This window comes from Durio zibethinus, chromosome 13 (genome assembly GCF_047325235.1).
Source record: "Durio zibethinus cultivar Kanyao isolate XHJ-2024 chromosome 13, ASM4732523v1, whole genome shotgun sequence".
Classification (NCBI taxonomy): Eukaryota; Viridiplantae; Streptophyta; class Magnoliopsida; order Malvales; family Malvaceae; genus Durio; species Durio zibethinus.
In genome coordinates, this window is record NC_143174.1 from 3,037,501 (window position 1) to 3,052,491 (window position 14,991).

The 14,991-nt window shown below is 30.4% G+C and overlaps 1 protein-coding gene and 2 long non-coding RNA genes across 8 annotated transcripts; 1 reads left to right on the forward strand and 2 right to left on the reverse strand.

Annotated features, from left to right (window-relative positions):
• Nucleotides 1-2,000: 2,000 nt before the first annotated feature.
• On the reverse strand, nucleotides 2,001-5,789 carry LOC149515232 (uncharacterized). The gene is made up of 3 exons (XR_016326853.1): nucleotides 5,685-5,789; nucleotides 4,374-5,594; nucleotides 2,001-2,358 (listed from the first exon to the last, which is right to left on the reverse strand). It is a non-coding gene; the product is annotated as an uncharacterized LOC149515232 (long non-coding RNA).
• LOC111303805 (uncharacterized) lies at nucleotides 4,588-6,272 on the forward strand. The gene is made up of 2 exons (XR_002691786.2): nucleotides 4,588-4,689; nucleotides 5,784-6,272. It is a non-coding gene; the product is annotated as an uncharacterized LOC111303805 (long non-coding RNA).
• Nucleotides 6,273-8,431: 2,159 nt separating this feature from the next.
• On the reverse strand, nucleotides 8,432-14,974 carry LOC111303807 (heterogeneous nuclear ribonucleoprotein Q-like). Of its 6 annotated transcripts, none has more exons than XM_022900253.2 (9): nucleotides 14,682-14,974; nucleotides 12,918-13,346; nucleotides 12,724-12,840; nucleotides 12,322-12,462; nucleotides 12,040-12,222; nucleotides 11,057-11,264; nucleotides 10,804-10,979; nucleotides 9,687-9,772; nucleotides 8,432-8,782 (listed from the first exon to the last, which is right to left on the reverse strand). In XM_022900253.2, the coding sequence occupies exons 2-9, from the start codon at nucleotides 13,308-13,310 to the stop codon at nucleotides 8,650-8,652; spliced, it is 1,437 nt and encodes a 478-aa protein (XP_022755988.2). In that variant the 5' UTR covers nucleotides 13,311-13,346; nucleotides 14,682-14,974; the 3' UTR covers nucleotides 8,432-8,649. The 6 variants fall into 6 exon arrangements, with proteins under 6 accessions (XP_022755988.2, XP_022755985.2, XP_089598802.1 ...); XM_022900250.2 differs by having other exon boundaries at nucleotides 12,034-12,222; XM_089742676.1 differs by having other exon boundaries at nucleotides 12,918-13,642.
• Between the last annotated feature and the right edge of the window lie 17 nt (nucleotides 14,975-14,991).

Consider the following 14,991-nt stretch of genomic DNA (forward strand, 5'->3'; position numbering starts at 1 on the left):
GATATTACAAAAATTTTCAAATTTAAATTTGATCGGAAAAGTTATTTTTATTTCATTTTAAATTTAAAATATATTTTACTTAAAAAATATATAAAATTTTTAATATTTTAAAATAAACTGGTCTAATTTAACAAGTTAAGTTTGGGTTCAAACTTGATGTTTAAAGATACCAACTAAGCATAATCCTAAAAATAAACACCGTTACTATATGCTTGTTAGTAAAATTTTTTGTTTATATATATGTACATAGTGTGATTAAACTATTTAGATTCAATAAATATTCAACTACACTCAATTAAATTATTGTGCATAAATATCATGTATTATAGCTATTGAACTACAACCTTTTGTCATAAAGTTTGCATTGAATAGAAGTAACTAGCTGGAAGTTGGTATATCATGTTATCTCTATTTTCATAGAGTTTGTATGAATCTATCATCTAGAAATTTATATATAATGTTCTTAATTGCTCTTTTCGTTTATAAAGAAGGAAACAGACTAATTTTATATTGTACTTGAGAGAATATTTCTTTTATAGAGAAGGAAACATATTAACTGAGATATTTGAGAAAACCATGTTTACTGCAATGATATGTCAGTCAAGGTTTTTAAAGTTTATATTTACTCATATAGTACCATGATATATATAAAACAAAAGCAGCACCAAAATTTTTTCATCCATGTCAATATAAAATCATCTAATAGATATATATTTGCTTATAGTTTCTTTTTTCTCCATTTTCAAAACCTGAAACTTTAATATCCAAAAGAAACATGTTTTAGTGATAAAAGTCATAGTCACCCCACTCTTTTCAATATCATTTCTTCTACTTTGCTCCCTAGGTATAGAATATATATGCAAATTTATCTTACAACTTCGACAGTTTGTGTTCCATGGTATTCAAGAACTAATCGGCTAAGAATGTTATACAAAAGTGAAGAAATAGAAAGATTTACAAGAGTAATTCCTTCTATAGGTTACATTTTTATATTGAATGAACTATGTTAAATATGGTTTTATGATAAGTAGTTTTCTTATTTGGTTTCTTCTTATTATTATGGTGTGTTACTCGGGTATTTCACTAGCACTTACAATTTTTGTTCAAGTTTGTGGAATCGACTTGAATAATACTTTTTTTTCCAAATATTTTATCCTTAAAGTCTCCAATGATACCATCCAAATCAAACCTTTTTACCATTTTCATCAGTAGATTTTCTTTCTTACAAAAAAAATCCATAGAAGAATCATGTTCCTTTGCTTTTAGTATCCTCTTGCTTGCATAATCATACTACATCTTAGTGTTCTGAATTTGTACTACTTTATCATCACTGGCATATTTTGAGATTGGAAGTTTATAATCTCCTCTTGACAGTAAAGGCTAGATTTGGAAGTTTTTCCCATCTCAGCTTGTGTTAATCCAAGGAGTACACAACAATTGGCTATATTATGCAGCCCTTTCTGAAATTTCTGAAATCTACCTCTAGATTTAAAGAGCAAAAGGACATCGAATTGGACAGAGAGATGTAATCACATGTACCATTCAGATTAACTAATAACAAGATATTTGATCGTGCTTCATCAATCATCTCTTTCGAATTATAGTGTGATTCTCTGGCAAGTTTGTATTTGTGAACTATGATCCATTGTTTTCTTTAATTCTTTATTTTTCTGGTTCGGATTCACTGACAAAATATTTGTTATCTTCCGCATCATATTATTTCTGAACTGTAATGGTTACAACTGATTGTTAGCCATATGTGTTCCCAAGTCTTCATTACATGCACTACTCTGACAAGATGCACACATGTTACATAATGTCATTGCTGTGAAAAAAAAATTAACTTGGCAACTCCAAAAAATGGAAGAGCGGTGAATTGTAAAGTTAGGGAAAAAGAATGCTGGGAAGAAGAGTAGCGCAACCGAGAAAAAAAAAAGTGTAGATAGTAAAAAAGAAAAGGAATAATGATAATGAAAAAAAGAGGATAGTGAAACTGAATATAATAATAATGTAAATGAATAATTAAGTAATAATAGTGTTGTGAAGTTAACAAATAAGCTAGATGGCTTTGTGGATAATCATTTCCTACAGCAAATTTCAATCACATCAAAAACTAGGCATTTAGTTTATAACTGAAAAATGAACAGAAAAATGAACCATTTGAAATCCAAAAATGAACAGAAAAATGAACAATTTGAGGAGACTGCAAAGGAATCATTAATAACACTCTCCATCCACCATTATAAACATCTAATATAATCAGCAATTAATTGCTCTGTTTTCCCTGCTTGAACTGCCACCACCCTTACTATTTCTCTATGTACAGGTGGGCTTTAAGGTTGAGCTCCAGGTTGTCGCCTACATTGATAGATGATCAAAGGACTCTAATATCAAAATAATAGAAAGCCACTACAGAACTAATATCCTTTTCAGCATGAAAATTACAAACTGCATCCACCTTTGAATTCAGCAAATAGTTAGGATTTGGGGTTAGTTGAAGTATTCACTTCTGGATTTATTCAAAGAATAAGTGGGATTTTTTGTGTCAGAACTCCAATTCAAGAAATATTTTTCGTTTATAATATGGTAATTGATCTCTATTCTTCTTGTCTCAACTTGTAAAGTTTCAATCATGCATGTGAATCTTTCTGTGCATTGAAATCTTCTTTGTCTTCGGCTACATACAAGTCCAAATTGGCTTCCATCAAGAAAAAGAAAAGCCATAAGAAACCCTCTAACGGCAGCCACTTCTCACATCATCCCTTGTTTTTTCCTTCGTTTTCTCTGCTTAAAACCTCCAAAACCTGAAGCGGTGAGCTCCATCTTTTAAAGATGGTTACTTTTTTTTTTTTTTTTTTTTTTGTGAATTAGTAGTGTCTAAATTTTATGCACGTGAACCTATAGTTAGACATTAATTCAAGTAATCATCACTTTTATTATTTAGATGAGATTGATCACTTAACGAATCTGTCATATTTTAAAAAAAAATTTCAAATTTGACTCAAATATCTTTAAAAGATAGATTAAATGTTTACAAAATCAGAATTAAAATAAAAAATATAGTTACATGTGAGAAAATTTATAACACTTTTATAACGTCTATCAAATGATGATATTGACTAGATTTCGTGTTATTCAATGAGTTTTAAAAAAATTTACCAAATAGTTCATTATTTAAAAGTGTTCGTAATTGACTCTAATACTTTTGATAAAAAATTTTAAAAATCTCTTCATCTAAAGAGTATGTAAAAAAATTACTATTTTTTTTATAGATGTTTCATCATCGGATTATTTAAAAAAAATTAAATTTCAAGATCAACTTTTCCTAAAAATTCACTTATTTTATTTTAGAAGATAGTATTTTATTTGAGGAAAAATTAATACGTATAACTTTTTTCTTAATTATTTTTGAAATATTTTTATTTAAAAAAATTAATATTTCAATTTTTTTAAAAAAAATATTTTTTGAAATATATTTTATTTAAAAAAATTTTGTATTTTAATTTTTATATAAAAAAATTATTATTTCTCATGCAGAGGTACCATCGACGAATTATTTTAAAAAATTTTAAATTTCAAAATCAACTTTTCCTCATAATTCCTTATTTTATTTTATTTTAGAAGAAATAGTATTTTACTTAAGAAAAAAATTAATACTTACAACTTTTTCCTTAACTATTTTTGAAATATTTTTATTTTAAGAAAATTGATACTTCAACTTTCTCTAAAAACTATTTTTTAAAATATATTTTATTTAAGAAAAATTGATATTTCAAATTTTCTCAAACATTATTGGAAATATTTTTTTTTATTTTAAAAAAATTAATATTTCAACTCTTCCTCAAAAAAATATTTTTTAAAATTTTTTATTTTTAAGAAAAATTGATGCTCAAAAAAAATTTTTGAAAATTTTATTTTGAAAGAAAATTGATACTTAAACTTTTCCTAAAAAACATTTTTTGAATTTTATTTTTTATTTAAGGAAAATTTATATTTCAAATTTTCCTTACAATATTTTTTTGAAATATATTTTTTAACATTTTTTATTTTTAAAAAAAATTAATATTTTTAATTTTCCCTAAAAAAATATTTTTTGAGAATTTTATTTTTAAGAAAAATTAATATTTCAATTTTTTTAAAAAAAATAATTTTTGAGATTTTTATTTTTAAGAAAAATTAATACTTCAATTTTTCTTATGAAACATTTTTTGAAAAAAATTGATACTTTAACTTTTTAAAAATATATATTTTTTGAATTATTATTATTTTTTAAAAAAATTAAAAAAATATTAATTCAAAAATCAAATAAGTGAATAATATTGATTCCACAAATGAGTAAAGTAAATAAGGAATAAGTAAAATAAATAAATAACCTTGGCTCGGCTGTAGAGAACCAACTGGAGTTATGCAGCTCGAATTCAACTTAGCGGCTCAATCAGCTCCGCACTGGAGTGGGTCGTCGGGTCAAGCGAAACAGATCGAGCTTGCGAAATGAAAAACACGCCTGGTCTATTTTAAACCTGAAACGGCGTCGTTTCATGAACTATAAAACCCCAATTTTCAGTTTTTTTCCTCAGACTTCACCTGGTTTCTCTCTCTACTCTTTTCCTTCCCTCTGTCTCTCTCTAGGACATGAAGAATATCGGCTGAGCTTCCATCAGTTTCTAAAATTTCACCATCGGAAACTAGGTAATTTGCCAAAAAGCCGTCAGTTTCTTGAAAAGACCACTGGAGTCTGGTAATGATGCCAGAAACTAGGTTTATCGCCGGAAATTTGAATTTTCGCTAAAAAATTCAATTAGATTCTGAAATTTCTAGGAAATTCCAAAAAAAAAATCTCGCAAAAATTCTCAAATCAACTTTTTGCCTTCTAAAATCCTTCTAGCAGCACCAAATCCCACTTTCACAATTCCAAAAAAGAAAAAAAAAACTCCATATTATTTTTTCTACCAGAAACTTTTTTTGAGAAATTTTTTTGTTGCTCTCATGCTCTCTCCGTTCTTACTGTCTATTTCTCCGGTTGTATCATCAGTGGGGTTTATATAGGGATTGAGTATAAGATCAATCGAGGATTTAAAAATTAAATCCCCTTTTCAAAAAAACCTTTTCTATTGCTTTGTTTATCCTAATTAAAAAAAAAAAAAAAAACTCTTTTTTTATCATAGCTTCAAAATTCAAATCTCCGTTTTATTAGGATTAATCTTCTACCTTTATTTATTTTTTACTTTTTTATTTTTCGTTATCTTTATCTGAAACACCACAATAAAAAACAGGTCAGATGAGATGATCCATCCTGATCAAAATCCAATCCAACTTAAAGAAATGAGTTTCTATAATATCTATGCCATTTTTCAACTCTTTTGCAATCAATAGCCTACCACATAATCCAATTGTGGGTCTATCTACTACCATTCCCTTGATTTTTTATTAAAATTAAATTAGCCTGGTGGCTTTCAACTTCATGGACCATGCCTTTGAATTATGGAAACCTTGCATCAGCATAGCCAATGGATAAGATTGTTAGACGGAAGAATTTATTTGACCATTCAGCAACATCAATTTTTTATCCTTGGTTCATGGTTGCACTATCATACCTGAAAAGGTTCATAGAAAATTATATACATCATATAAAATCTACATCCTAAGAAAAAGAATGATGATGAATCAAGGAAATTGAATAAAACCTAAATTAACACAAACTTATTGAACCACCAGCAAATTTGGATTTGATGTTTTCTTTTTATACATATGATTGATTGATGGGATGTTTCATTTGTCTGCAGGGAGGCAGCAAAGCATTGGTCAGTTATTTGCAGCTGAGGAGATCAGTTGTCTATAAACTTTGAAGGTGATCATAATGTACACAAAAAAGAAAAAAAAGAAATAGCCAAGACTATTATTTACTAACAGATGATAATTGAATTTTAAATTAAAGTAACATATATAGTTATAGATTATTTAACAAAAATACCTAATAAAAGGAGAACTTGGTGAAGATTTTACAGGGCTTCAGCTAGTTTTCATGTTGTTTCTGTGTTGTACTACTAGTAGGTGGGATGGGATTCATTGGCAGAAATATTGCTTTATACAGAAATAGTTTGTTTTAGTATTGTTATATAGCATTAAGAACTTTATTTTTTTAGTTAATTTGATAATTTTTTTCAATAAAATCCTTTAGTTATATCTTTAATGTCATGTTTAAACAGAAATTTATACTTTAAATTTCATGTCATCGAAAGAATGTTCATGTATTTGATAAAAAAATATCTATATTTATATATGTATATATATATATATATATTCCACATTTACATTTTGTAAGAACTAAAATAATGATACTAAGATGTTATATTATTAGTCCATTAGTTATTTAAGCAAACTTAAAAGCTTCAACAAATTTAATATATGAAGTGTAAGGAAGGACTCTAACGCTGCTCAAAGTCAAAGAGAACATCTCCAACTGATTCTCTGCTCTGCAGCAACATTTAAATTCACTGGTTCAATACCAAAAATTCTTAGCCTTTATATGAAGCTGATATTGTGTTAAAATTTTCTCTAGATGATTGCAAAATACTATTTTGAAAAAAAAAATTAACTAGATTTTTTTATGAACCAAGTGATCAATCAAGATTGTAGATTTGATTTGACTCGAATGAAATATTACAAAATTTTTTAAATTCAAACTTGACCGAGCTAATTTTTATTAATTCAAGTTATTTTTATTTAATTTTAAATTTAAAATATATTTTAAGTAAAATATTTATATAAATTTTTTAATATCTAAAAATAAATGAGTTAAATTTAACAAGTTAAGTTTAAGCTCGAACTTAATTTTAAAAATACCTACTAAGCATGGTCTCAAAAATAAACACCTTTGCTATATTCTTGTTAGTAAATTTTTTTGTTTATATATTTACATGATGTGAGTAAACTATTTAGATTCAATACATATTGAACTACATTCAATTGCACTATTGTGCAAAAATATCATGTATTATATCATATTGAACTACAACCTTTTGGCATAGAGTTTGCATTGAATATAAGTTAACTAGCTAGAAGTAGGTATATCATGTTATCTTTATTTTCAAACAGTTTGCATGAATCTATTAACTAGAAATTAATATATATCATATTCTCAATTGCTCTTTTCTTTTATAGAGAAGGAAACAGACTAATTTATTATTATACTTGAGATACTATTTCTTTTATAAAGAAGGGAACATATGAACTGAGATATTTGAGAAAACCATGTTTACCACAATGATATACCATCAAGGTTTTCCAAATTTATATTTACTCATATATTATCATGATATATATAAACAAAAGCAGTATCGAAATTCTTTCATCTATTTCAACATAAAATCGTTTTTTTTATCGTCTAATAGATATTTATCTGTTTGTAATTTCTTTTTTCTTCATTTTCAAAATAAATATTATTTTCTTAATTTTTTTTCTCCTCCTTAACATTATTTCTTTTAAATTTTTTATCATTTTTCTTGCCATTTTAATTTTTATATTCAAGTTTTTTTTTTTTCTCATCTGGTTCATTGTTGCTTCTTATGTTGCTCAGTATTCGTTTTATATAACAGTATTAATTATTCATATTATACAAAACTTACATATTGATTGTGGTTGTAGTCATAATGGGCAAACATTATAATTTGGATTTCTCATACAAAGAACTGGAAAAGTTTTGAAGTATGTGGTAACAGTTTAGCATGTACAATTAAATAAAAAAAAGAGTGAAAACATGATGATTCTATATCATGCAGTATGTCAAATTATTAGTTAATAAATTTAGTTAAATCAACAAATCTTTTATATAATCACATTTTTTAAAAAATAAAAATTTAATAGCAAGTTTTGATATTGAAAGACTGAAATGAACTTGAATGAAATTTAGGAAATTGCAAAAAAAATTACTCTTTTTTTTTTTTTAATTTTCCCAAATTTGTATAAAAATTAGTGATTTTGCTTCTCATATGATGCTTACAGTTTAAGGAGATGTATCTAAACTTCTTCATACAGTTGTTGAATAAGAATTTATACTATACGTACTTATTAAACTAACATTATCTTCAACTTTATGAAGAAACAATGAACTTTTAGAGTGTGGGCAATATCTTCAACTTTATGAAGAAACAATGAACTTTTAGAGTGTGGGCAAATTTAATTGACGAACAAGTCATCAAAACTGACAAAAGCCACACGCATCCCACATTTTTAAATCCACACTTTTCAATTCCATTCCTTTTACTTTACTTCTAGGTATAGAATGTATATGCAAGTTATCACTCTTTTTCCCTTAAAAAAAAATATAGGAATAAAAAAGAAAGGAATGTTAATGAAAAAAATAGGATAATGAAGCTCATGATAATAATAATGTAAATGAGTCATTAAGCAATAATAGTGCTACGAAATCAGATAACCAGCAACTGCTAAAACGTAATTAAGTATATCAGCAAGACAGAAGTAACAAATGAACTAGATGTTTTGTGGACAATCATTTCATACATCAAATTTCAATCACACTGGAAACTAGGCATTTGGTTTATAACTGAAAAATGAACAATTTGAGGAGACTGCAAGGGGAATCATTAAATACAGTCCCCATCCACCATTATAATCTAATATAAGCAGCAATCAATAAGGTCGATACCTCCGGCTATCATTGCTGTGTTTTCCCCTGCTTGAACTGACACCACCACTCTTGCCACCACCCCTACTATTTCTCTGATTTACAGGTGGGCTTTGGGGTTGAGCTCCCGGTTGTTGGCTGCATTGATAGATGATGAAGGATGATCAAGGGACTATAATATCAAAATAATAGCAAGTCATTACAGAACTATCTTTTTCAGCATGAAAATTACAAACTGCATCCACATCTGAGTTCAGATTAGATGACTAATTGCCCCAGGCTCAAGTTATTCAACTGAGCCAATATTCATAGCCCTTCTGCAAGGTAAACCACAAAACCAGGTCAATGGATGACAGAATATCGCTTTTAATTAAGAGCCACATCCTCCTAAATCACTTTAGTTCGGTTAACACATTAACCACATTCTCCAATTGAACTTCAGTTGAATAACTCACCATATCTAATTCATTTAGGTTCTGAGTGGTTCATAGGAATTTTACAAAGAAAAGAAAAGACAATTTAAAGGAAAAAAAGGAGAATAAAGAACAAAGAAGAAATAAGGAAATAAAACTCTTTTCTTTTTTATGATTATGAAAAATTATATTTGACACTCAGATAAGACAAAGAAAACCTTTAATCTTTTACATTGGATTTTTCTTCCTTTTTTTCCGTTTTCATTAATGTTTTCTTTTCTTTGACACCCGGCATCAATTAACCAAACCCTTAAATGAAAATTTCAACTAATTAAATCTAGGTATGTTCCTCAAAAATTACAAATCAGGGCCAATTGGCTCTCTGCTTTCAAGATCCAGCTAGCAAGTCCATGCATGGTCATTTTATACGACATTGGCCTAGGAAATTTTTATGCGAATAGCTGATAGTACATACTTCCTAACCCAGATACAAAAAATGGGTTATATCTCAGCTGATAGAGATAAGGGTCAAAAGGAACTGAAAAATCATGCCTTGCCATAGAAAGAAAGAGGATACAGATTTTTAGAAGTTCAAAACATTAGAAAGAAAATATAGCTATTGAACTTACAGAACATATCCAATTCGACCATCAGGTAGAAGCATTGGCATCATTGACATGCCAGTGGGAGTTGGTCCCCTTCCATAGATCAAGGGCTGTATGTGATGTAAATTTTTACATCAGATTAAATCTTGGTAACCCATAAAACAAGTAAATATAAGGATTATAAAGAGATGAAAAGCATTCTATTATTAACATTGTATTGATCATGAATGACACCCCAAAGGTCACAGTACAGTCTTACATCTTCCACTATATTGCTCACTGATCAAAATTAACATGAAAAAAATTTAAAGGCATTCAACATGTGGGAAGTGGAGGTAAAAGGTCAGTGTAACAAACTTTAGCCCTATTTCCTCAAGCACCCACTGCCACCCGAAAAAGTAAGAAAAAGTAATAAGGACTTTTAAACTTAGAAAAGAAAACAGAATAAGGAGGCAGGCATTCAGTGACTAGATGTTAATCCTGTAGAGGAGCATCCAGCCATAAATTATACCAATCAAACTGTCATGCGCATGGGGATACAAAGATAGCCAGGGTATATGCAGAACAAAAAAAGCACCTCATCAATAGAAGAGTTCATAAGAAAAAGGCCTAACACCTCAATGAAAATCAAACATGAAATTTCAAATGCTCCAATTGGAAACAAGATAGAAGTCTCTAAGCAAGATACATGTAATGTCAAATATTCCTTGTTTTGAAAAATGTCCTTTTTTCTTTGAAAGAAAAAAAAACTCATATCTGAAAGCCAAACCAAGTTAAAACAAGATCAAGAATTCAAAAACATAGAGCTTTATACTATAAATGCCAAATATAGGAACACATCCACTATATCTTCCAAAAGACCTGCTTCAGTGCAACCATAACTTAATAATGATTCTTCTAAACTAACTGGGTAAAGATCTGGCTCAGACAGAAATATAGTAACAGACACACATGAACGGCAGCACAAGTTTGAATATTTAACAGAGATATCACCTACATTCCAAATTGGTCAAATTCAGAGGTAGTATGAAAACGAAAATGCAAACAAACTAATGATCACCTGCTTGGTATTGAGAAAAAATAAAGAAGATATAGATGCAGTCAAACATGCGCCTGTAATGCACAGAAAAAAATATCTCACCTGCGTAAGACCAGCAACACCATATCCTGGACCTAGAGCACCATATGCACCCCCAACCAGACCATAGCCAATGTGAGGTTGATAATTAGGAAGAAAACCTGAATTCTGAGAACTTGACAACCCAGGAGCCTTCTGATCCGCTTGTGGTTTTGCAAGAGAACATTCTACAACTTGGCCTGAAAAACAGAAATTAACATTCAGAATTATATTTAGTAAACACATAATGTAAAAAGGATAAGAACTCAATAATCACCGCCCAGTTCATATTTTTCTGTGTTCTTTAGCGCTTTCATGGCACAAGATCTCTCTGCAAAGTGAACAAAACCAATTCTATTTCTCTCTTGTCCAGGTTTTGCTGGAGGAAGAACAACTTTTGTGATCTTTCCATGATGTTCAAATAGCTTCTTTAACTGATCTTGAGTCACATCCTTTGGCAAATTCTTTACATAAACTGCCTTTACCTGCTTAAGGCAGGTTAACTCAGTTTAACAAATCCAAAATAGGATTATGAAGACAACACCAAATAAATTGCAATCAAGGTGATAACCACCAGAAAAGAAAATGTATTCACGAAGTTGAGGAAATACTTGGCATATGAAAAGAAAAGTTCATGTAACAAATCCATGAAAACAGAGATAAAAGCTCATGCAATTATATTTATCTCATGCAATAGAACAGTTTAAGAAATTAACAACTGTCAAAGCTACCAAAAGATAAGGGACAGGATAGCCCAGTGCAAGAGAATCCTGCATTGTGGGGGTTTGAAGAGGGCCAGATATACACAACCTTACACTCACTGGCAGATAGCCTGTTTCTGTTACTTGAACCAATGACCTCCAGGTAAAAATGCTGTGACCTAACTGTTGTGCCAATGCTCACCCTCCAGCAAGAGATATGAGATAAACAACTATTTAGCCAATCAGCCCATGTTTCCCCGTAACAGACACTCAGTTTTTCTCCTTACAGAGAAAAAAAAAAAAAAAAAACCAAAGGCCCTCAATTTGTGAGAACCAATAGATAAGAACATAAGAGATAGATAAGGCAATTGCTTCATATGTGATGTTTCCATGTTATCAATGCACATGGTACACAGAAGAATGCATGCATGTCAGCTTCAAATAAAAAGTGGGACATGAAGCAACAACAAACTCATCCATTAAGACAAGCATGAACACATAAACTGCGAAAAGAAGCCAGAAGCAAGCCAGAAAGGGAAACACAGCCACTTACTAATACCTGAGAAGAAGCAGAAGAAGCAGAAGAATCAGCATTTTTAGGATCAGCCCAGCTCACAGTTGGAGCATTATCACCCAGCCTGAATTCTGGGTTCATCATCTTCTGCCTTGAATACTCAGCACATGCATTGTTATAGTACTCAATAAAGGCAAAGCCCCTGTTATTACTTGAGTTCTTCATATCCTGCAAGCACAAAGTGAAAACACAAGACTATATTACCACTAAACAGCCCTTTAGAGGTCAACAGTAACCAATAGAAATGCACAAGTTCATTAAACTAACCTTAACCAATTCCAAACCAGTAACTCCAGGCCCAACCTCTGACACAACCTTCTTCAAGTCTTCCTCTCCCCAGCTTCTAGGAATATTACCAATAAACAATCGATGCTTTGATTGGGATGTAGAACATTTAATTTTTTTACCCTGAGAGAGAGAGAGAGAGGCCATAAAGTTATTCATCAACCAAAGACATAATTGAAAATATCAATCGTAAGAACATTGTTGTCAGATCCAAAGAAAAAATGGATATGGGTATTCCCTATGAGATTGATACTCATCTCTAAATTTGGAGTTATAAACATCACAGCTAATAATATGTAAGTTGCCTTTCAGGTTAGAGTGCCATGCAACAGTTTTAGTTTGGATAATATTAACATATACATGATGCATAAGAAGACTCGTCACCTTAAATTCAGCATTATTTAGCTCATCAATGGCTTTAGAGGCCAATTCTACGCTTCTAAAGGTCACAAATGCAAAGCCCTTGTTTTCACTTGAATCTTTACCTTTCATAATCCGAACCTACCATCACAAAGTATGATGTGTCAGTCTTTATCTCAAAAGACAAATAGTTCCTCACAAATAGCAAAAGAGAGTACCTCAGTAACTTCTCCAACAGATTCACAAAAGCCTTTCAAATCCTCCTGAGAAGCATCATGTGGAATGCCTCCTATATATACTTCAGAACCATGAGGAGGACGAGAGAGAAGCTCAGCATGTTTCCTCTTTTCATCCTCATCAGAATCTGCCCCATTGTCATTTTCACCATCCTGATCCTCTTCGTCAACCTCTTCTTCCACCTCCTCCTCTATTTCTTCCTCTTCTTCTTCCACCTCTACTTCTTCATACTCCACCTCTTCTTCCATGGTCTCCTCGGGATCGTTGTCTTCATCAAGATCAACCCTCTCATCAGACTCAACAGGCTGTTCAGGCTCACTCGGTCCTTCAGATTCCACTGACTCAGCAGCAGTACTTGCCTTTGGCCTTGGCATCTTATGTATCTATTTAAACAAGCTTGCAAGGCAATTCTGAAGAAGGCACAGAGGCCAGAAGAATTCAAGGGAAGAAGTACATGCATATTGAAAGGAGGAAAAAAATGATGGCCACAAGGAGTTTCAGATAACGTATCTCAAATGAACCCGTTTCATGAGATAAGATTAAAAGGGGTTTGCAAGGTTAAAGACTTTCACCAAGGCATAATTAAGCAGTAGATTTTAAAGAGAAAGGCAAAAGAAATTTCTGAATGATAATTAAGAGGCTTATGAAGTGGTGCAAATTATCAAGGAATGAACTTGCTCAAATCAGAACAAGAGTCACAAGACTGCTGTGCAAAAAAAAAAAAAATATTGACATGTTTAAGCTTAAGCCAGCTTCATTCAAAATGTAATGCAAAGTGACAGAGCAAAATTACAACATATAAGCAGGCATGGCTCATTCAGATATACAAAAATAAAAAGAAATGAAATTACCATGGAAAAGGAAAATCAAGAAACATTAGCTAATGACAAACTAAATACACAGTTCCTCCACCTTGATTATAACAAATAAGGACTAAGATTCTTACAGACATCATAGTTTATTGAAAAGAAAATAATTGATTCTACCATCAACATACACAAATTTTGTGATAGTCCACACTTAGTATATAGAATGTAATTCTACCTTCATACAATTAAATAGAACTAGTATTAAAAGTTGCATTAAACAATTTTAAGGCTTCTGACACCCATTAACAAATCATCTTCACATGAACACAAGACAACCAGACAACCAACATTCCATATTTCCATGTTTTGACCCACAAAATTAAACCTATTCATAACTCAACACGCAATTGAGAATGCACCCATCCAAAAAAAAACCCCAGAAACAACAGTTTTTCTCTCTTTTCTTCCTCAGTATTACCAGGAAAAATAAATAAATAAATAAAAGACAGACTATTCTGAAGACAATAGAAGGAAGAGGACAAAATTAAAAAAAAAAAATGAAATCTAAGAATAAGTTTCCCAAGAACCTAGGCCTACACACTTGTTTTTCAACAAATCTCTATAGCAAAGAATGTAAATGAATACACAGCCTCAACTAGAAATTTTTTTTTGCAATTCTAAAATAACCAGTTCGATTTTTCCACATAATATGCAGAATTCCATCAGTTCAAGAGAATTTTTGACCAACCAAGCCATTAAATTAATTGATTACAGAGCACTTCACCCCACTAAAAGTTCAAATTTAAAGTTCAAAAATTTGAAAACCCTACTGAAATTCAACGAATACCCAAAACAAAAGTATATTTTTTTTATCGAGAAACAAGCAAAAATTGGAACTTTTCAATAATAGGTTTTGAGAGAGGGAAAAAAAAATACCAGAGTTGTAGCTGGAGGGAAAAGAACCTAAGAAACTTTGAAAGCTGAGGGAGAAAAAGCCTTAGCTTTACAGTGTCAAGTTTGGAAGTAATTGGAGAAAGGAAAGGCCTTTTTTTTTCCGTTTTTATGGGTTGAAGGAGAGGAAAAATAAATAGGTGAGTGCCCTAAAACTAGAAGGGACTTTATGGGAGACAACTTTTCTGCAGACTGGCTGTACGACCTTCTAGCTATCCCTTTTCATTAGGGATTTGTTTTTTTTTTTTTATGGCGAACCATCAAAGCATCAAATGAATGCGCATCTTATTTGTTT

Excerpts from the sequence above, each read along its gene's own strand:
- LOC111303807 (XM_022900250.2), bottom strand. The coding sequence starts at position 13,310 with ATGCCAAGGCCAAAGGCAAGTACTGCTGCTGAGTCAGTGGAATCTGAA. Across the intron at positions 12,463-12,723 it reads TAAATAATGCTGAATTTAAG|GGTAAAAAAATTAAATGTTC; the intron begins GTGACGAGTCTT and ends TCTCTCTCTCAG. Across the intron at positions 10,980-11,056 it reads AGAAAAATATGAACTGGGCG|GCCAAGTTGTAGAATGTTCT; the intron begins GTGATTATTGAG and ends TCTGTTTTTCAG.